General features: G+C 48.9%; 1 protein-coding gene across 1 annotated transcript; it reads right to left on the bottom strand.

Moving 5' to 3' along the window:
- Positions 1 to 477: 477 nt before the first annotated feature.
- On the bottom strand, positions 478 to 14,290 carry NOL6 (nucleolar protein 6). Its single transcript, XM_066256911.1, has 26 exons — positions 14,059 to 14,290; positions 13,041 to 13,247; positions 12,842 to 12,958; positions 9,857 to 10,036; positions 9,327 to 9,495; positions 8,961 to 9,095; positions 8,714 to 8,877; positions 8,507 to 8,627; positions 8,236 to 8,294; positions 8,051 to 8,152; positions 7,743 to 7,858; positions 7,396 to 7,573; positions 7,119 to 7,241; positions 6,472 to 6,620; positions 6,246 to 6,321; positions 5,870 to 6,010; positions 5,033 to 5,150; positions 4,797 to 4,951; positions 4,529 to 4,692; positions 4,034 to 4,186; positions 3,717 to 3,814; positions 2,828 to 2,952; positions 2,615 to 2,704; positions 2,027 to 2,221; positions 1,829 to 1,930; positions 478 to 1,655 (listed from the first exon to the last, which is right to left on the bottom strand). Exons 1-26 carry the CDS (start codon positions 14,110 to 14,112, stop codon positions 1,506 to 1,508), a joined length of 3,441 nt encoding a protein of 1,146 aa, XP_066113008.1. The 5' UTR covers positions 14,113 to 14,290; the 3' UTR covers positions 478 to 1,505.
- Between the last annotated feature and the right edge of the window lie 7,260 nt (positions 14,291 to 21,550).

Raw genomic sequence — 21,550 nt, 5'->3', positions numbered from 1 at the left:
TGGTCAGGGCACATTCAGGAACATATTGATGTTTCTCTCTCTCCCTCCTTTCTTTCTCTAAAACCAATAAAATAAACATTAAAAAATATAAGCATGACCTTCATAGAGCTGGTATGTTTGTACGATCAAATTCCCATAAATAAGATATGCAAAGTAACAATAGGGCTAGCGGTTATTATGCACTCAATAAACCTGAACTTTTCATTATCGCTCAGGCTTTGTTTTTCACCATTACCACCCCACACATTCTGGGCAGAGATCACAAACTAATTCTTTCCTTGAAGGCTTCTGGTGGCCTTCCAGCCCTCCATCTGTCTGGGCGAGGTGCCCCTCTGCACACACTTGCACCCTACTTGACTATCACACACTGTACTGGGTGCCATGAAACCTATGTTCAAACATGTTCCCTGCCCCCAAAGGGCTTACACATAGGAACAAGGTTAAAATCCTGTGAAAAAGGAAAACAAGACAAGAACATGAAGAAATAATGTGATTTAATTATAAACCAGAATTTAAAACAGTAGAGTACATCACACTGTACGTGACTGCAAAGTTAACTGAACAGACAGCAACTGCTCTAATATTTCAAAGGAATGGGCAGAGGGATGGAGGTGGAGGGAGTCACACAGCGAGAGGCCAGATCAGCACTCTGTGCTTCCACATCTCTCCTGACTGGGGGACCACCGGTCCTCCTATCCCTTCACCCGTCTAGCCTCCTCCTGTCCTCTGTGCTTTCTGTGTCCCTACCCTGGAAAGCAACAGAACCAGCACAGGAGAGCACCCTACCCCCTCAACGTGACCCACCAGTCCTCTCCCACTGCTCAGTGCAGGTACTGTGACCATCAGGAAGTGCCACATCTTCTGTGGGTCCCATTTCAAAGCCACAAACGCAATGAGAGGCATGCTGAGGTCTAGGCACACATCCCGGCAACGGGCGGGGGGAAGCCCAGCACCGGGCACATGCCCTCATTTCCAGGCTTCTGGGAGCAGCTCAGGAAGAAAAAACATCCCAGGCCAGGGCTGACAGGTAGATGGGTTCATTCAGTTCCCTCTGAGCCGGCTCCCACACTCACCTCCTGGAAGTTCAGTCAGGTCCAGGGGACTTCATTGAACATCATGGTTCCTGTCCCAATGCTGGGACATTAGACAGAAATTGGGGCAGAACTTTTTTTTCTATAAAGATTTTATTTATTGATTTTGTAGGGGGCAGGGAGAGTGAGAACTATCAACTCATAGTTGTTCCTCATTTGTCATACATGCCTTAACTGAGCAAGCCCAGGGTTTCAAACTGGCGACCTCAGCATTCCAGGTTGATGCTCTAACCACTGCACCACCATAGTCCAGGCAGGACAGGACTTTTGTGGGGGACAATTCAATGTGTTCAGGCCAGCAGGCTCTCCACAGAGGGTCCATATGCAACAAGGGTGGAGGTCCCACCACTGACACCTAGCACCAGAAGTCTAAAATCCTACTGTCCATCTACTGCTGGTTCCTGAGACTGAAGATCACACAGTCCACCTCTCACTGCGGGCTTCCACAGCCCGGACCAGGCCTTCGCCCAGGATGGCAAAGTCCTCCAGGATTGCTTCTACATTGGGCACCATCACCAGCTCCCCACCTTGAGACACCACCATGCACCCCTTCGCGTTGGAGGCCTGAGGGAATCGGAGAAATGGAATGTCACAAGGTACACCCAGAGACACCTAGACAAATACACTTCACACCTGACACAGGTGCACTCATGGAGCAGGCCACACATAGACACGCATGCCCCCAGAGAACCATATGTACACACTCAGGAACAGATGGTGGTCACCAGCCAGCATACCTTGAAGGGGTGGGGCTGGAAGCTGGTGGGCTTCCAGAGCACACCAATCACCTCTCCACCATGCTGGTCATAAAAGAAAAGGGCCAGGTCCCCAAAGGCCTCCTAAAAAAGGACAGGACAGAGATAAGAAAACAGGACAGAGCCACTTCCCCGGCTGCAGGTTCCCTCCTCAGGATCAGTCAGCCCTTCAGGACTTACCCTGAGCTGTGCCAGATAGAGCTGAGGAGGGTCATAGCCCAGCACCGGCATCAAGGAGGAGGGCCCCGGCTTACTAAGCAGGCCCCGGCAGAAGGAGGCAGCGGGCGAGTCCACGGCCTGGCGGTGCCGGGGTATGTGGCGGGAATTCAGGCGGATCAGCACATCGTACATGTCCAAGGGTGGCCGGAACACTGTCTGAGGAAAGACAGGGATGGCTGACAGTGCCCACTTACAGCTGGGAGCTGACCACAAGACCTACATGCCCACCTTGATTCCTCCCTTGCCCTTTGTATGACCACCCATTATAGGTCTGAATGCTCATTTGAAGGCAGAAACACCAAGACCAGAGGGTGCTAGCTTGGGTCCAGCACGAGGAGCACAGGCTGAAAGCATGGATCTGGGACCCTGGTTTTCCTCCAGGCTCCATCACTGCCAGTCACCCTGGGCAGCTTCAATGCCTTTCTCTGGATTCAGTCTCACTAAACAAGAGGACTGGGCATCCTCTGAGGGCTCCTAGAGACCCAGACTTCCATGGTTCAAAGGCAGAATCCCTAGAGCCCCTGGAGTCAGTCTTGGTCAGGGACTTACCCTGATATCTCCAGGCCCCTGGGGATCCATTAACTGCTTCTCTAGGATACATAAGGCCTCAGCTGCCAGGACCACAAGCCGCTGTAGGATCTGGAGGTACACATATATCAAATAAGTCTGACCTGACCACAGGTCTCTCTTAACTCAGGTGGGGCCTGCCTTTTCCTTGGGGGAAAAAAAATCACACATTTGGGGACAGAGATGGGATTGAACCTGGGGTGAGGGTCCATCCTGTGTCCATATAGAGCTTTTGCGATCCTGAGGGGTAATGATGACCATGACAGGGAGTTGTGTCCGAGTTGCCAAGAAGTCACTGCGGATCTCCACCTGCTCCTCCACTGTGGACAAGAGGGAATCCTGGCTTACCTGCCCCTCTCCCCCATATACCCTCTGTGGCCTCTGATCCTCCTTCAATACACAGAGCAGCTATCTATCAAAGGATTTTCCAGTGCCCCTCCACAGGTGGCAAAAGCAATGAAAGGAACACCGAATTTGCCTCAACTGGTCATTAAACTCCCAGCCTCAGCCCAGAGGCAGAATTTTCCACTTCCTGGCACCCGTCTGGGCCAGTACAAGCTGAGGCCTGCCCCCTCACCCCCTCCCACCCTAAGCTGCCACACACCTGGGGAATTAGAAAGCTGACACCCTTCCTCTCCATTGGGACCAGGAGCTCCTCATATTACAACCAGAAATCATCACACCCACCCCTCCCCCACCCCTGCCTAAAAGGTCTGGGTATCTATTCAAATATGGACCCTTCTCCACTCCCTACTACAAGATTTCTCACCAGGTGTTCAAAGTCCCCCTTCCACTCTCCTCTCCCCTTCACAGGCTACCTGGAGGGTAGCCTGTTTAACACCCCCCCACCCCTCACCCCTGGTCCATTCTGTTTCTGGTCATCATGGTGGGCAAACCACATCTCCACAGTCTCAGAGTTCTCTAAAGGCTTGATCTGGGCCTCTTCTTCCTACCAATTTCCCACCTCAAGACAGTCAGGGTCAGGTGTAGATATCTGGGATGGGGGTGAAGCACAGAGAAAATCTAACAGATTGACAGGGAAAACTGCTGCCTGCCACAGTGCAATTCACAAAGTCCTACTTACCAGTGAGCTCACTGTTGAGATTCACTATAAGGGGATTATTCTTCCAATCAAAGGTTGACACCAGGAAAAGGAACCGAAGGAAGCCCACCTGGGGGGAGCTGAGGGGGAGGAGTGAGCAAAGTGGGGTCCAGCCACATAGCCCTTAGCTTCCTGCATCGGGAAGCCTAGATCCCTTGGTGTTGATTGAGGGTGTCTCAGAACCTCTTCTCTCACTAGCTTCAGCCACCCCCTCCCATTTAAACTGAAGGTACAGCATGAGGGATGAAAGCTGGCCCCAAGGGGAACTTCCCGGCTAGGGAAAAGTTTGAGGGAATCACCTGGGAGGGGTGAAGGGCTCAGGGTGCAGGAAGAGGGCAGCAGCCACTAGGTCCAGGCTCTCATCAGTGAATCCCTCACCCAAGAGCTGGGCACGCACCCACCGTTTGGCCAGCCGAGCCACCCCTGAGAAGGCTGGGTGCTGCTGCTGAAGTCTGTGAGGGGAAGAGGGAGTGGACATGAGCCCTGGGCACTCACAGTCTGAGAACAGTGTTTCAGCCCTAGCACCACTATTCACTCGACCTTTATCCAACGCTGGCCTCTGTGCTAACGCATTCCATGCATAACCTCACATCTTCCTAACTAATGACCTAAGAGGTTGGTCTAACATTATTCCTACTTTGCAGATGAGAAAAGTTTAAGGTCCAAGGAAAATCCTACCCAAAGGGTTTTAGCCAAAGAAATGGCAAGGCCAGGACTCTAGAATTTGCCTGACACCAGAACTCATATCCCTAACTATACACCACCTGACCTCCCAAAGACACACGTAGTCATACCCATGCAAGGCACTGGTAAGCAGGGGCAATTGTTTTGTGTCCTTCTCAAGGCGGAGAGAGGTGGGTGTGTCCCTCAATGAAATCATCCCCTCGGGGCTCCGCATCTCCTTTAGGATCTGGGGCTCCCGTTGGTAGGCCACACGAATCCGGAACACAAACCCATCCTGTTGGGAGAGGGTATGGAGTGGGAGGTATATGTCGGCCTGGGGCACCCTGACACCCATCTCCCTCACCCCCTGGGGGTATCCCTGCCCTACATCAGCCTAACCTTGAGGACATCTGTATGTGTGGCCATGGCCCGGCACTGCAGCCCATGCTGTTGTGTCAGCAGCTCTGCCAGGCGCAGCTGGAAGGCAGCTCGAACGCGCTGTATGGCCTCAGCATCCTGAGGCCACTGACCACTGCCCTCCAGGTGACATACCACTGGGGAGAAGAGTGAGAGGTTTCAGGCTGCAGCTTGGGGTGAAAACAGTCTCCCTAATCCCCTCCCAAGAGCCCCCTCACCAGTCATGGGCTCCACATAGGCTGGGGAGGGCTTGTCTGGTCGGGGCAACAGCGAGGCCCGCTCTCGAAAGGGCTCATGGAAGGAGTAGGCTGGCCAGACTGGAGTGGGTGGGAATACCTATGGAATGAGGAAGGCTGAAAAAGGGGGCTCTGGAGGCACTGGCCAAGTGGCTCAGTGGATAAAGCAATGACCTGGCACATTAGCAATCTTCTTAACTACCACACAATCAATGAGTACACAACTAACTGGAACTAATGTTTCTCTTTCTCTCCCTTCCCCTCTTTCTCTCCCTTCCTCTCTCTCTCTCTCTCTCAGTGGGAAAATTAAAATAAGAGAAAAGTCTGACCAGGCGGTGGCGCAGTGGATGGAGCGTCGGACTGGGCTACAGAGGACCCAGGTTCGAGACCCCGAGGTCGCCAGCTTGAGCGCGGGCTCATCTGGTTTGAGCAAAAGCTCACCAGCTTCAACCCAAGGTCGTTGGCTCCAGCAAGGGGTTACTCGGTCTGCTGAAGGCCCGCAGTCAAGGCACATATGAGAAAGCAATCAATGAACAACTAAGGTGTTGCAACGCGCAACGAAAAACTGATGATTAATGCTTCTCATCTCTCCATTCCTGTCTGTCTGTCCCTGTCTGACTCTCTCTCTATCTCTAAAAAATAAATAAATAAATAAATAAATAAATAAATAAATAAATAAATAAGAGAAAAGAAGAAAAAGGATCCTAGAAGTGGGAAGGGTGGTACCCAACATCAGGAGTTGGGAGGGAGAATACTGGGAAGGTGAAGCAGAGGTGGGATCACCAAGCAGAAAGGGCTCCCTGCCCTCCTGAGCCTCACCTCAGTGTAGCGCAGCACTGGGTGAGCTCCTTGCACAGCAGACACAGTCAACGGGAGACCTTCCAGCCCCCACAGCAGGCGGCTGAGTTCATCGTAGCAACGCACCACAGCTGCCAGGGCCTCCTCACCTGTGCTGGCGGTCTTTGAGGGAGAAAACAGTCAGGGGTCAGGGGGCTAGGACGCTGTAGAACTCCACCATCACCAGGAAAACTGCCATGGCTCAGGCTGTTGCAGAGCCAGTGCTCCCTCTGCTGGACATTCCGGGAAGAGCAGCCTGGCTGAGGTGGTAAGGTTTCTCTAACCCCCCACCAATCCAGCCACACAGGCTCCTCTACAATTCTTAACCTTGACTGAAGCCTTGAACCAGGGCTCTTACCTCTTTCAAGCCTTGGATCAGTGCATCCAGGAGGCCCCCCATATAGTGGACACAGTTATTTGGGATGTCAGCATGGCTAAAGGAGAGGCACAGACACAGTATACATATTGGGGGCTAGGAGTCAGCTGCTGGATGTGAACTGCTTGACCCAAAAGCTTGGGCCAGACCCTCCTAAAAGGCTCCCCAGCCCCCGGGTGCCTCCAGGCATTCAGATGCTAACACTCACAGTGACAAGAGATGGGCGACCACCTGATGGGGAATAAGGCGCTTCTGGGACATTGAGACTGCCTCCCAGACCACAGCTTCTCGAATGGCTCCATCCTGGAAACGCCGAAGCTCTGAGCGAGGTCCCCAGAACTGGCGGAAGTCAGCAGCCTGAGGAGTGGAAAGGGGTGATTGGAGAGATTAACAAAAAGGGCTCTGCTGACCAGGTGGTGGTACAGTAGATAGAGTCCAGACTGGGACGCAGAGGACCCAGGTTCAAAACCCTGAGGTCGCCAGCTTGAGCGCGGGATCATCTAGCTTGAGCAAGGCTCACCAGTTTGAGCCCAAGGTAGCTGGCCTGAGCGAGGGGTCACTTGGTCTGCTGTAGCCCCTCGGTCAAGGCACATATGAGAAAGCAATCAATGAGAAACTAAAGTACTGCTACAAAGAATTGATGCTTCTCATCTCTCTCCCTTCCTGTCTGTCTGTCCCTCTCTGTCTCTATCACAAAAAAAAAAAAAAAAAAAAAAAAGAAGGGCTCTGTCAGAAATCTCCCCGATGGGCCTCAATTCAGGTGGCATGAGAACAATCCACCCCACTCCTTCCAATGCGCATGCTGGGTTTCCCAAGATATGGCCGAATCAGTCCTCTGACCCCAGGGCTCCTCACCTCAGGCTGGTCAGCCTCTGGACCCAGTTCAAGGACACTGTTCAGCCCCTCAGGCCGGAGGAGGAATCCCAGTGTCAAGGTCCCAGAGTCTCTGTGCTTTGGTGGATCCTGGCTGATGTCCCACTGCAGAGTGCAGAAAGGCTGAGCGTAACCTAAGAGTCCTCCAGTTTAATCTGGAAAACCACTAATTAGGTGGATGGTGTGCCTTTTGTATCTCCTGAGACCCTGAATCCAACCCTCTTTTAATCCACAAACTCTCTGACCCATATCACCTCACCTCTGAGACTGGGGGCCGAGAGTGGGCCAGCAGGTGCAGCCGGGACCCCAGACCCTTCTCCAGGAGGGTGGTTAGTGGCCCCAAAGCAGCTAAGACATAGTCCCCACCATTGTCCTGCAGCTCTGGCCATAGCTTCAGCCGGTGACATGCTGCCTGCAGACGACTCAGTGGACAGAGACTAGGGGTGGGGCATAAAGAGGGAGAATTAGGTACAGCTGACCTCAAGTTATCACCTCTAGCTCCTCACAACCAGGAAAATCTGAGCACCTGCCTGAGGACCTCTGCCCCTCACTGTAGCCCCCGGGAAACAGGACTCACTGATATACCCTATTACCCTTTAAACTTACTGTAGGACGTGGTCAAAAGCCCGGATCATGGGTTTGGGAGTCATCAATAGCAGCTGGAATCCATCATCTGCTTTGCTGTCCAACAATACCATTGACAGCTGAGCCTCATGCTGCACCTGGGGCCACAGAAACTTAGAGGTGAGACTTCTACCACTGTACCCCTCCCCTATTGACCTGAGGGTTCAGACCAAGAGACATGCCGGATCTAAGCTCCTTGGAGAGAAGTTTCTGGGGTTCTGGTGCTGGCAGAAGAGACAGAGACTGGACTGGGACATATGGGGAACCTAGGAGTGGGGAACCACTCATACCTGGCGATACGTGCAGGCAGTGACATCAGCACAAAGGTTGAGACAGCCTGAGGAGTCCAGGAAGACAACAGGGAAGGCCTGGTGGAAGTCAGCCAGGGCCGGCTTGGAGGGGTAGAGAGAAGCCAGTCAGGAGTGGGGGCTTACCTTCAGGTCTCCTTGCCCAGATCCAGCCCTGCCCCACTCACCAAGCCGGGATCTGAGCTGAAACATAAACTGATCCCGTTGACTGTCAGATCTGTGGTAGCTGAGGTGAACCAGAGGTGGGTGTCAGAAAGTATTCCCCGCCCTGGGGACCCAGACCAAATGACACCCTCCCCCCGGTTATGTAGCGGCAACTGCCTCTGGGACTCAGTTTGCTCATCTGTCTGATGGCAAGAAACTGAATTTTCCCTGACAAGATGAGAGGATTTCCAGGGTAAGTAAAACCCTTGGCCTTTCCGAGTCTAGCCGCCTCACCCAGAAACTGCAGGACACTTCTCAGGACCTGGTAGCCACTCATGGTGGTGTGGATCTTGCGTGTGGACACAAGGAAGGCAACCAGCATGGAGACAAGGAACCCACTAAATCCTCCCAGGCCCTGAAAGAAAGATGAAGAGAGAGGCCTAAACTCAGAGCCAGACCACCACTCAGCAAGGCAGGGAAGCTGGTCCATTCCCAACTCACCTTATCCAGTTCTCGCTGCCGTAGCCAGATCTTCAGAAGCGCCACCCCATCCTTCAGCCCCAAGGCTGAGCCCAGCACAGTTGATAACAACTTCACATGGGACTCCAGGGCTATGTCCTGCAGGACCCATGTGTTATAGTGGGGGGTGGGGGGCTCTGGACTACCTGTGGATGGAAAGGAAAACCATGAGAAAAGTTCTCATAATACCCTTCCCTCCAGCTCCACCCTGACACCAGTGCCTGCTCACCATCCCCTGGAGGATTTTGCCCTCGGTACCAGGCAGAACGCACATTGTTCTTAGAGGGCAGCAGACGGCAGAGGCGGAAGAAGTCAGGTGGAGGGCACAGATGGAGACGTACAGTGACCAGGTGCTCATCCTTCCCTGGGAGGGGACAAAGGGTGCCGAGACCCTGAAGCCCCTGGAGCCAGAGGAGCCCCTGCACCACCGCTCACCTACTTAAGGGCCCCATGCACTCCCACCTCAGAATTTGAGGTCCCTATAGCTTCTTCAAAACTGAGGTCCAAGCCTCTCCCCTTGGACTTAAGGACCTTATGTTTCCCCCACTGGATCTGTCACCCCATACTGTCCCACAGCCCAGTGTGTGCTTCCTACCACGAGGCCGCAGCAGCAGCAAGGGTTTCAGGTGGCAGCCATTGGTGTAGGAGAAGCGAACACTGCCAAAGAGGGGATCTTGGGCCAGGTGGTGAGCCAAGTGGGCTAGGTAGAGGGCACGCTTGCGGAAGTAGCGCTGGTTTAACCCATCCTTGTCCTGTAGGATCTCCTGGAGAGGGTCCGGAAGAGACAGATAGCCAGGCACTAAGTACTTGCTACTGGAGAACTTAGGGGCCTAGATGACACCAAGGTGAAAGTTATAGCTTAGTGACTCCAGGGATTCTCCGCTGGCCAACTTCCTAAGTCAGGGCTAGCAGCACCATACTCAGTTCACAAAGGTTAAAGGGGGCAGCAACTGGCCCAAGGGCTCATCTAAGTGGCCCTCTAAAGATGACACAGTGGTTTATCCTTTTGATTTAGAATTCAGATTTCAATCTACTGGCAAGTAGCAGGTGGGAAAAAAGAGAGACTCGAGGATTTGTGGGTGGTACAATGGCAGGCCTCCCCATCCCCTGAACTCTGAACCTCACCCTGGGCATGGTCAGTGCCACATCCACATTGATGTCCGGCCGGATGCAGGTGCCCAGAAGGTAGCTGCCCACAACAGTGACCTGGGCTGGGGGCAGGAAGTGGAAACAACCCTTCACAGTATAGGGTACTTGGTGGAGAGGGACTCGAACCCCAGCTGGGAGCCATGCCTGGTCAGTCAGCTGTGGAAACAGATAATGATACACATTGACTTGATTGCCTTCTGGACATGTTCCCTGAATGTCTAGTACAACTCTCAAATACAAAATGTCAACATGTTTGAAATCAAACTCCTGATCTTGTAAACACATTTTCCCCATTAAAGCAACTCCAGCCCTGGCCAGTTTGCTCAGTGGCAGAGCGTCAGCCTAGCGTGCAGGAGTCTCGGGTTCGATTCCCAGCCAGGGCACACAGGAGAAGCACCCATCTGCTTCTCCACCCCTCCCCCTCTCCTTCCTCTGTCTCTCTCTTCCCCTCCCGCAGCCGAGGCTCCATTGGAGCAAGGTTGGCCCTGGCACTGAGGATGGCTCCATGGCCTCTGCCTCAGGCGCTAGAATGGCTCTGGTTGCAACAGAGTGACGCCCCAGATGGGCAGAGCATCGCCCCCTGGTGGGCATGTCAGGTGGATCCTGGTCGGGCGCATGAGGGAGTCTGTCTGACTGCCTCCCCGTTTCCAACTTCAGAAAAATACAAAAATAAATAAATAAATAAATAAAGCAACTCCATACTAGATGCTCAAACCAAAAACATTTAAATCACCATTTGTTAAAAACACCCATTTCACTTTCCAAAGGGATCCAGACATGACCACCTCTTTATTTCTCTACTCTAGTCTGAACCACCACCATTTTTCAGTGGATCACTGTATAAGAGGTTCCTAATTTCTGTTATTTTATCTTTTCCCCACTCTGTTCTACTTTCACCATAACAACCTAAGTGAACTTTTAGATCACATCAATGCTCTACAAAAACAGACAGAAATCCCTGCGGTAGCCCCGCTTCACCTAGAGCAACAGCTTTAGTCTTGTTTTGGTGCACAAGACCCTGCATGAAATGCCCCGTCCTCCGTTATTTTTCTGAACTCATCTCCTTCTATTCCTCTCATTCATTCCAAGGAACGTACCAGACCTACCCCTACCTTTGAGCCTTTACATTGGCTATTTCTCTTTTCTAGAATGCTCTTCTTCCCTTAGATATATATCTATATGGCTAACTCACTCCCTGAAAATCTTCACATAAATGTCACTCACAAACACACAATACAGTGTACAGAAGATGTGTTGTAGAATTGTGTAGAATTGTGCACATGAGCCTGACCTGGAATGGCACAGCGGATAAACTGTCGACCTGGAATGCTGAGCTCACCAGTTCAAAACTCTGGGCATGCCCAGCCAAGGCACAAACAAGAAGCAATCATGAGTTGAGGCTCCCTGCTCCTCTCTCCCCACCCCTTTCTTTCTCTCTCTCTCTCTCTCCCCCCTCTCTCTAACCAGCCCTGGCCAGATGACTCGGTTGATTACAGGAGTGGGCCCCAACCCCCGGGCCATGTACTGGTACCGGTCCGTGGGCCATTTGGTACTGGTCCACAGAGAAAGAATAAATAACTTACATTATTTCTGTTTTATTTATATTTAAGTCTGAACGATGTTTTAGTTTTAAAAAATGACCAGATTCCTTCTGTTACATCCATCTAAGACTCACTCTTGACACTTGTCTTGGTCACGTGATACATTTATCCATCCCACCCTAAAGGCCGGTCCGTGAAATTATTTTCTGACATTAAACCGGTCCGTGGTCCAAAAAAAGTTGGGGACCACTGGGTTAGAGCATCGTCCCGAGGTGCAGAGGTTGCCAGTTCAATCTCCAGTCAGGAGACATACAGGAAAAGATTGATGTTCCTGTCTCTCTCTCCCTTCCCCTCTTACTAAAAATCAATAAATTAAATAAATAAATAAAATTTAAATTTGTTAACCAGTGATACCCTAATAAATTTAACTTAAAAAACAAAAATATAAAATTGCAAACCACTTCATGTGATATTCCCATAACCCCCTGACCTTGTCCTACTTTTTCCTTTTTTCATAGTGCTTACCACCTCCTAACACTGCCTTACAGTTTACTTGTCATGCTTATTACCCATTTTATTTTTCTTAAGAGTGAAAAAGAGACAGGCAGGGAGAGAGATGAGAAGCATCAACTTGTAGTTGTGTCATTTTATTTTTGTGACAGAAACCGAGTCAGAGAGAGGGACAGATAGGGACAGACAGGAAGGGAGATGAGACACAACAATTCTTCGTTGTGGCACCTTAGTTGTTCATTGATTGCTTTCTCATACGTGCCTTGACCAGGGGGCTACAACAGACTGAGTGACCTCTTGCTTGAGCCAGCGACCCTGGGCTCAAGCTGGTGACCTTGGGGTCTCAAACCTGGGTCCTCCACGTCCCAGTCCGACGCTCTATCCATTGCACCACTGCCTGGACAGGCATAGTTGTGTCACTTTAGTTGTTCATTGATAGCTTCTCAAACATGCCTTAATGGGGGCTCAACCTGAGCCAGTGACCCCTTGCTCATGCCAGTGTCCTAGGGATCATGTCTATGATCCTACGCTCAAACCTGAGACCCTGTGCTCAAGCCAGGTGAGCCTGTGCTCAAGGCTGCAACCTCAGGATGTCAAACCTGGGACCTCAATGCTCTATGCACTGTACCACCACCAGTCAGGCTCATTATCTACTGTCCACAACTCCAAAACTAGAATACAGGCTGCTTTATTCACTAATGTAACCTAAGAACACAACTACTACAAGGCACATAAGTGTTTGCTAAATGAATGAACATGTGACTGACTGCAACCCCAGGTGAGCCTCCTGGCTGTGAGAATGAGCTCCCCAGAACCCTAACCCCTCCAGAAAATTGCAAGGCTCCTATTTCAGATGCTCCCACTAAGGACCTCTTCTGGGTTTTCTGGTTCCCTATACCACCAGTCTTACCTCTGTCTCAGGGGTTGAGGGCACCTTCATGATTCGCCGGTTAACATCCTGTAGGAAAGCATCAATCCGTTCCTTCTTCTTCTCTGACAGACTCACTTCCTTCAGTACCTCCTCTACCTGTAAAGGGTGGCAGAGAGTCCTTCAGCCTCAGGATCTCAGGCCTGCCCCTCTAACCTAAGCCTCAGCCACAGAACTGTACCTGTAAACGAAGCAAGCTCGAGTGGAACAGGCTCTCAGTCTCCCGAAGGCGATTCAGCTCCTCACTGGTAGGTTCCTTGTACAGTTCTGCCCGGCTAAGCTTCACTGGCTGCAGGAGACCCTCCACTGGAGACCCAGCTACTATATGCTTCTTTGAGAATTTCTTCTTCCTTTCCTTAACTTTGCCTTCCAGAGCTGGCTCCATCATCTGTGGCCAGTAAGAGAGTAGCCAGTGTGAGATCATAGATGTTTAGTGTCCACTACCTGCACCATGACAGGATGTGGAAAAAACTCTATCTGCTTCTGGTCTCTTTTTTAAAAGGCGAATTAGATTGTGTAAAACTCCTGATAATCATTACTTAGAACTAATGATTAGTTCTAATGAACTTTAGACTGAAAACTCCTTGAGTTGAGGGCTCCCTGTCTACCTGACAGCACAAGCATGGAGCACTGCTTGGAGTTGGTAGCAGTACTAGCTGACTGAGCCCTACCCTAACCAATGCCTGAGCTCCCTGTATTTCCAGGTACCGTACATCAGGGTGCTTCTTCTTCTGCTGGCTTAGTCCTGGGACTTTGCATATGCCATCTCCATTCTTGTTCTGTTCAAATTCTGCCAGGTTCCACTTCCACTAGCAAAACCTGACTACTGTATACATTACTACTCAATTAGTGCTGGAAAGAGCTAAGTCACCCAATCCTCACAATAATCCTGAAAGCAAACAGACACTTGAAGGAAGTCCCATGAGCTCAAGATTGCACACTTGGTATGCCTACACTGTGAGCTGATTTCAAACTCTGGTCTGCGGGTTCCCAAACCTTCTCAATTACAGCCCTGGACGCCGCCCCCATCGACACACAGGAAAGCCTTACTGGAGCGCCACCATGTGCCCCACGCTGGAAGGATCGGGCGAATAGAGCTCCTCTACAGGGGACCGCTCTAGTATTCTTTGCTGGCGAGCGGTTAGGCTTTGACACTTCCAACACGCTAAGCATCCCTTCCTCCCAGGTGTCTCACCCACCTCCGGATCCCCAGCAGCTCCGCGAAGCTCTGCTCCCGCAGGCGCTGGTCCCATCCCTCCAGGTCGTCTCGCTCCCACAATCCGGGTTTAAAGCCAGCTGCACAACTTCTTCCTACCGTGACAGAACTGCCGAAACCCCTCCGCACAACCTGAAAGCCCTCAGTAGATATGCAAACCCCAAGAGATCTGCTGGGATACTCCAAGATTTCCAGTTAGGGCAGTCCCAGAGCACGCCTTCAAACCTCGTGCCACAGAACCCCTCCCCGCTTCAAAGCAATTGGGCGAGTGCCCCCACGACTTGCTCGCCATTGGTTTCTGTCGCTCTCCAGGACCTCCCATTATGGGGGTGGAGCCAAGTAGGGTTTGATTTACGTCTCTTTGCGACATCAGACCGGAGGACTTCCCGTAGATTGGTGGTTGCTTCCTTTTTCTCACTTCCTCTCCGTGGGTTTAAAAGGCAAGGGTGGAGCTAATTTGAAATCTCTGGGCTGAGTTTATTTATAACGCTGATTTGTCTAGTTTTCTTTGTGTGTGTGTGTGTGTGTGTGTGTGTGTGTGTGTGTGTGTGTGTGTGTGTGTGTGAGAGAGAGAAAGACAGAGAGACAGAGAGACAGAGAGACAGAGAGAGGGACAAATCAGGACAGATAGATAGGAAGAGAGAGATGAGAAGCATCAGTTCTTCGTGGTGGCACCTTAGTAGTTCATTGACTGCTTTCTCATATGTGCCTTGAGAGGGAGGTCGCTACAGCAGAGTGAGTGGCCCCTTGCTCAAGCCAGCGACCTTGGGGTCATGTCTATAATTCCATGCTCAAGCCAGCGACCCCGTGCTCAAGCCTGATGAGCCTGTGCTCAAGCTGGATGATCCTGCACTTAAGCAGGTGACCTTGGGGTTTTGAACCGGGGTACCCTACATCCCAGGCCGATGCTCTATCCACTACACTACAGCCTGATCAGGCAACATTTTATTTGATGCAAGATCATGCATGAATTTAGTCATATTTCATTTCTCTCTTGCTCAATCTGTAACATTTCCTAACCTCTCCCTTTTTTTTTTATCTATTGTGATGGGGTTTTTTTAAATTCATTTTTAGAGAGGAGAGAGAGAGACAGAGAGAGAGAAGGGGGAGGAACTGGAAGCATGAACTCCCATATGTGCCTTGACCAGGCAAGCCCAGGGTTTCGAACCGGCGACCTCAGTATTTCCAGGTCGACGCTTTATCCACTGCACCACCATAGGTCAGGCCTGTGACAACGTTTTTATTTTTCTGAAGCTAGAAATGGGGAGGCAGTCAGACAGACTCCGGCATGTGCCCGACCGGGATCCACCCGGCATGTCCACCAGGGGGCGATGCTCTGCCCATCTGGGGCGTTGCTCTGTTGCAACCAGAGCTATTCTAGCGCCTGAGGCAGAGGCCACGGAGCCATCCTCAGTGCCCGGGCCATCTTTGCTCCAATGGAGCCTCGGCTGTGGGAGGGGAAGAGAGAGACAGAGGAAGGAGAGGGAGAGGAGTGGAGAAGCAGATGGGCGCTTCTCCTGTGTGCCCTGGCTGGGAATCGAACCTGGGACTCCTGCACGCCAGGCCTACGCTCTACCACTGAGCCAACCGGCCAGGGCCTGTGACAACGTTTTTAAAAATTGATTTTAGACTGCCTGACCTGTGGTGGCGCAGTGGGATAAAGCGTCGACCTGGAACACTGAGGTTGCCGGTTCGAAACCTTGGGCTTGCCCGGTCAAGGCACATATGGGAGTTGATGCTTCCTGCTCCTCCCTCCCCTTCTCTCTCTCTCTCTCCTCTCTCTCTAAAAAAAATAAATAAAATATAAAAAAAAATTTTTAAAAAAAATTGATTTTAGAAGGAGGGAGAGGCCTGACCTGTGGTGGCGCAGTGGATAAAGCGTCGACCTGGAAATGCTGAGGTCGCCGGTTCGAAACCCTGGGCTTGCCTGGTCAAGGCACATATGGGAGTTGATGCTTCCAGCTCCTCCCCCCTGTCTCTCTCTTCTCTCTCTCTCTCTCCTCTCTAAAAAAAAAAAAAAAAAAAAAGAAGGAGGGAGAGAGCAAGAGAGAAAAACAATGATCTCTTCTCTATGTGCCCTGACTAGGGATCAAACCCATAGTCTTTTTTTGTCTTGTCTTCTTTTCCAAGTGAGAAGAGGGGAGATAGAGAGACAGACTCCTATATACACCCTGACCAGTATCCACCCAGCAACCCCCCATCTGGCGTGGATGCGCTGTCTGGGGCCATGCTTGCAACTGATCTACTTTTAGCACCTGAGGTAGGGGCTCCATGGAGCCATCCTCAGTGCTCAGGGACAATTAGCTGGAACCAGTCGAACCATGGCTGTGGGAGGGGGAGAAAGAGAAAAGGGGAAAGGGCAGGGGTGGAGAAGGAGATGGTTGCTTTTCCTGTGTGCCGTGACCAGGAATCAAACCCAGGACATCCACATGCCAGACCAACGCTCTACCATTGAGCCAACCTGTTAGGGCCAAACCCACAATCTTTGCATTTTGGGATGACGGGTTAACCAACCACGCTATCCAGCCAGGGCTTATGACAACATTTTTGAAGAATATAAGAATTTCTTTTAATAGCTTTTTATTTTATTCTTTTAATTATTTTTTTTATTGATTTGAGAGAGACATTGACTTGTTCCACTTATTTATGCGTTCATTGATTGATTCTTTTATGTGCCCTGACTGAGGATTAAACCTGCAACCTTGGTATATGGGGATGACAGTCTAACCCAGGGGTAGTCAACCTTTTTATACCTACCGTCCACTTTTGTATCTCTGTTAGTAGTAAAATTTTCTTGCCAGACCTGTGGTGGCGCAGTGGATAAAGCGTCGACCTGGAAATGCTGAGGTTGCTGGTTCGAAACTCTGGGCTTGCCTGGTCAAGGCACATATGGGAGTTGATGCTTCCAGCTCCTCCCCCCCTTCTCTCTCTCTGTCTCTCCTCTCTCTTTCTCTCTGTCTCTCTCTCTCCTCTCTAAAAATGAATAAATTAAAAAAATTAAAAAAAAAAAATTTTCTAACCGCCCATCAGTTCCACAGTAATGGTGATTTATAAAGTAGGGAAGTAACTTTAACTTTATAAAATTTATAAAGCAGAGTTACAGCAAGTTAAAGCATATAATGATAATTACTTACCAAATACTTTATGTCAGATTTTCACTAAGTTTGGCAGAATAAATCTTTATAAAACAACTTACTATAGTTAAATCTATCTTTTTATTTATACTTTGGTTGCTCTGCTACCACCCACCATGAAAGCTGGAACGCCCACTAGTGGGCAGTAGGGACCAGATTGACTACCACTGCTCTAACCAACTGATCTACCCAGCCATGGCTAATAGCTTTTTCTTTTAAAAAATGTTTGTTTGTTTGTTTAGAGAAAGAGAGAAAGGAAGGGCGAGAGAGAGATGAGGAGGCACAGGAAGTGTCAACTCTCAGATGTGCCTTGACCAGGCAAGCCCAGGGTTTTGAACCGGCAACTTCAGCATTCTAGGTTAATGTTTTATCCATTGAACTACCACAGGTCAGGCTCATAACTTTTTATTGTATTGATTTTAGAGAGAGAGAGAAAGGGAGAGAGGGAGAGAGGGAAAGAGAGACAGGAACAGCAATCTGTTCCTTGTATGTGCCCTGACCACAGATCAAACTGGCAACCTTGGGATATCAGGACAATGCTCTAACCAACTGAGTTACCTGGACAGGGCTTGACGTAATTATTTGCTGTTTCCAAATAAACCCATTTTTGCTGGTAAAATAACTGACTTTTATTTTTAAAATCAACACTCCCAATTGTTCATAGAATGAAATAAATATTTCTAGAAGGCCATGATCAATATGGTCCCTCACTTGCTATCTCATCCTTTTTTTTTTTTATATATAACTCTACCCCTTGCTTGCTTAGCTGTACCAACATCAGCCTTCTTTCAATTCCTTGATTATATTAAGTTCTTTCCCACAGCAGAGATTTGAGCCAAGCTGTTTGGTCGGCCTGGAATGCTTTTCTTGATTTTTTTTCTCCTTATCCTTCAGCTCTCAGAATATATGTCATCTCTTTAGTTAGGTCTTTACTGAATCTAAAATATGTTTTGGCCCTGGCTGGTTGGCTCAGTGGTAGAGTGTCGGCCCAGCATGTCGATGTCCCAGGTTCAATTTCTGGTCAGGACACACAGGAGAAGCAACTATCTCTTCCACCCCTTCCCTTCTCCTTTTTCTCTCTCTCTTTCTCTCTCTCTCTCTCTCTCCCCTTCCCGCAGTCATGGCTCAATTGGTTTGAGCACATTGGCCCAACACTGAGGATGGCTCTGTGGAGCCTCCACCTGAGGCACTAAAAATAGATTGGTTGCAAGCATGGCCCTAGTTGGGCAGAGCATCAGCCCCAGATTGGGTTTGCCAGGTGGATCCTGGTTGAGGTGTATGCAGGAGTCTGTCTAACTCCCCACCTCTCCCTTAGAAAAGAATGAAAAAATGTTTTTCCTTATCTCTCCATTTATGTTATTTTTAGAACTTAAAAATATTTTTTGATTGTTTATCAGTTATCTATCTTTTTGTACTTCACTTTGAATCCATAAAAACAAGGACTGGGTCTACATGCCGTGTCTAAAACACTGTAAATATTCAATAAATGTCTACTGAATGAATGAATTTGACCACTGTAAACCTTCTAGCCTTGTCTCTTACCATTGCCTCCATCAAATTTTATGGCCAGCCACATTGAACTACTTGGAGTTTCCCTACGCTATCTTGCACTCATGTCCTGCATCTTTGAACTTGCTGCCTACTTTGCTCAGAATTTTTTTTTTTTAACAGAGACAGAGAGAATCAGAGAAAGGGATAGGCAGGGACAGACAGACAGGAACAAAGAGATGAGAAGCATCAATCATTAGTTTTTCGTTGTGCATTGCGACACCTTAATTGTTCATTGATTGCTTTCTCATAGGTGCCTTGACCATGGGCCTTCAGCAGACCGAGTAACCCCTTGCTCGAGCCAGCGACCTTGGGCTCAAGCTGGTGAGCTTTTGCTCAAACCAGATGAGCCCGCGCTCAAGGTGGTAACCTCGGGGTCTTGAACCTGGGTCTTCTGCATCCCAGACCGACGCTCTATCCACTGCGCCACTGCCCGGTCAGGCCAGATTTTTTTTTTAATGTTTGTTTGAACCAAACTGACAACATATTTTGAAGAACAAGATCTTAAATACTCCTCAGAATGTTTTGATTGTCTTTGCCCCCAGCTTTATTGAGATATGATTGACAGATATCATTGTTTAAGTTTAAGGTATACAATGTGATGATTTGTTACATGTAGTTAACATATTTAACACAGCCTTCACCTCACATAACAACCATTTGTTGTGGTGGTGGTGATGGTGATGGTGAAAACATTTAAGAGCTACTCTCTTAACAAGTTTCAAGTATACAATATAGTATATATATTTTTTAAATATATATTTTTTTTAAATAATTTTTTTTACAGAGACAGAGTCAGAGAGAGGGACAGACAGGAAGGGAGAGACATGAGAAGCATCAATTCTTCATTGCAGCTACTTAGTTGTTTAGTGATTTTCTCATATGTGCCTTGACTGGGGGGCTACAGCAGAGCAAGTGACCACTTGCTCATGCCTGCGTCCTTGGGCTTCAAGCCAGCAACACTTGGGCTCAAGCCAGCAACCATGGGGTCATGTCTATGATCCCACACTCAAGCCAGTGATCCCTCACTCAAGCTGGTGAGCCCGTGATCAAGCCAGATGAGCCTACACTCAAGCCAGTGACCTTGGGGTTTCGAACCTGGATCATCCACGTCCCAGTCTGATGCTCTATCCACTGTGCCACCGCCTACCTGGTCAGGCTACAATACAGTATATTAACTGTTGTCATCATTACACCCCAAGGATTTATTCTTGTAACTAGCAGTTTGTGTCCTTTAGCTAACATCATCTCATTTCCCCCTCTCCCCAGCCCCTGGCAACCACCAGTCTACCCTGTGTTTCCATGAGTGTTGCTTTTTGAGATTCTACATATATGAGATCATACAGTATTTGTCTTTCTCTGAATTGTTTCACTTAGCATAATGCCTTTAATGTTCATCCATGTTGTCACATATGGCAGGTTTTCTTTCTTTACAGCTGAAGAGCACTTTGATTGTTAAGGAAGGTTTCCTAGAGATGATGCTTGTGCTAATACTTGAAGTATGATTTGAGTTTGAATTGACTGAGAGGAGAAAGCAGAACTGTTCAAGTCTGAGGAACACCAACGAGCTGAGAGATTAGTTGACTACTCATCCCACATTGATGACTCTTAAGAAATGTCAAGTCCTGTGCTCAAGTGTCAAGGATAAATAAGACATACGAGCACCAGCCAGAAATTTAGAATAATACTCTTGCCTTCACAAATCTTAGGCTGATTCCTCAATTCATTTAAATGTAACCTCATAAAGGTTTCTTCTGTCCCTGCCCTGCCTCCATTTAAAATTGCATCCACCCCAATATTTTCAGTTTTGTCCCCTTAATTACCTTTATTAGTATTCACCAAAATTCACAATGATATTGTCTACTAATTCTTGTTTTTGTCTGTCTCACCCATTAGGATGTAAGCTCCATGATGGCAGGACCCAATCATTTCTGTCTCATTCACTACTGTATCCTTGGAATTTAGCACAGGGCCTGTCACATAGCACACACTCAATAAATATTTGTTGAGTGAATTGGTTATTTCTCAAGAGCATCTCAGAGCTTGGGAGAAATGTAAATAAATAATTGCAATATAGTATTGGAGTAATGATCTGCACCAATTGCTATGGGCATATTAGACCAGAAGAATTATAGTATGGTGGTAAGGAACAGTTACATTAAAGTGGGATGGCAAAGGTTCAACTCCAGGTTCTCCCATTTATTTACTGTGTGACAGTGGGTGACTTTCTTAACATCTCCAAGACTTATTATACACAGTTAAATAGATATGTAGTAATGACCATGTTGTGGACTTTTGTGAAGAATAGGACACTACTGCTTATAAAGAGGCTGTCACAGGCCTGACCTGTGGTGGCGCAGTGGATAAAGCATTGACCTGGAAATGCTGAGGTCGCTGGTTCGAAACCCTGGGCTTGCCTAGTCAAGGCACATATGGGAGTTGATGCTTCCAGCTCCTCCCCCCTTCTCTCTCTCTCTGTCTCTCTCTCTTCTCTCTCTCTGTCTCTCTCTCTCACCTCTCTAAAAATGAATAAATAAAATAAAAATATTTAAAAAAAAAGAGGCTGTCACACACTGCTGTACAACAAATGTTAGTTGTTATTAAAGGAAAATTGTGGCTCCTTAAAAGCACTATTCAAGATTTACATGCATTGCCCTGGCCAGATAGCTCAGTTAGTTAGAGCTTTGTCCCAAAGTGCAGAGTTTGCCAGTTTGATCCCCAGACAGGGCACATATAGGAACAGACCTATGTTTCTGTCTCTCTCTCTCTCTAAAATCAATCAATTAAAAAAAA

This window comes from Saccopteryx bilineata, chromosome 2 (genome assembly GCF_036850765.1).
Source record: "Saccopteryx bilineata isolate mSacBil1 chromosome 2, mSacBil1_pri_phased_curated, whole genome shotgun sequence".
Lineage (NCBI taxonomy): Eukaryota > Metazoa > Chordata > Mammalia > Chiroptera > Emballonuridae > Saccopteryx > Saccopteryx bilineata.
This window is presented reverse-complemented; position numbering and strand designations above follow the sequence as displayed.

What these genes read in the sequence shown, in the direction of transcription:
- NOL6 (XM_066256911.1), bottom strand. Translation starts at nt 14,112, where the DNA reads ATGGGACCAGCGCCTGCGGGAGCAGAGCTTCGCGGAGCTGCTGGGGAT. An exon ending in CCTCAACCCCTGAGACAGAG is followed by an intron (nt 10,037 to 12,841) that starts GTAAGACTGGTG and finishes CTGTTTCCACAG; the next exon opens with CTGACTGACCAGGCATGGCT. An exon ending in CTCGGCCCCCAGTCTCAGAG is followed by an intron (nt 7,242 to 7,395) that starts GTGAGGTGATAT and finishes TGCACTCTGCAG; the next exon opens with TGGGACATCAGCCAGGATCC.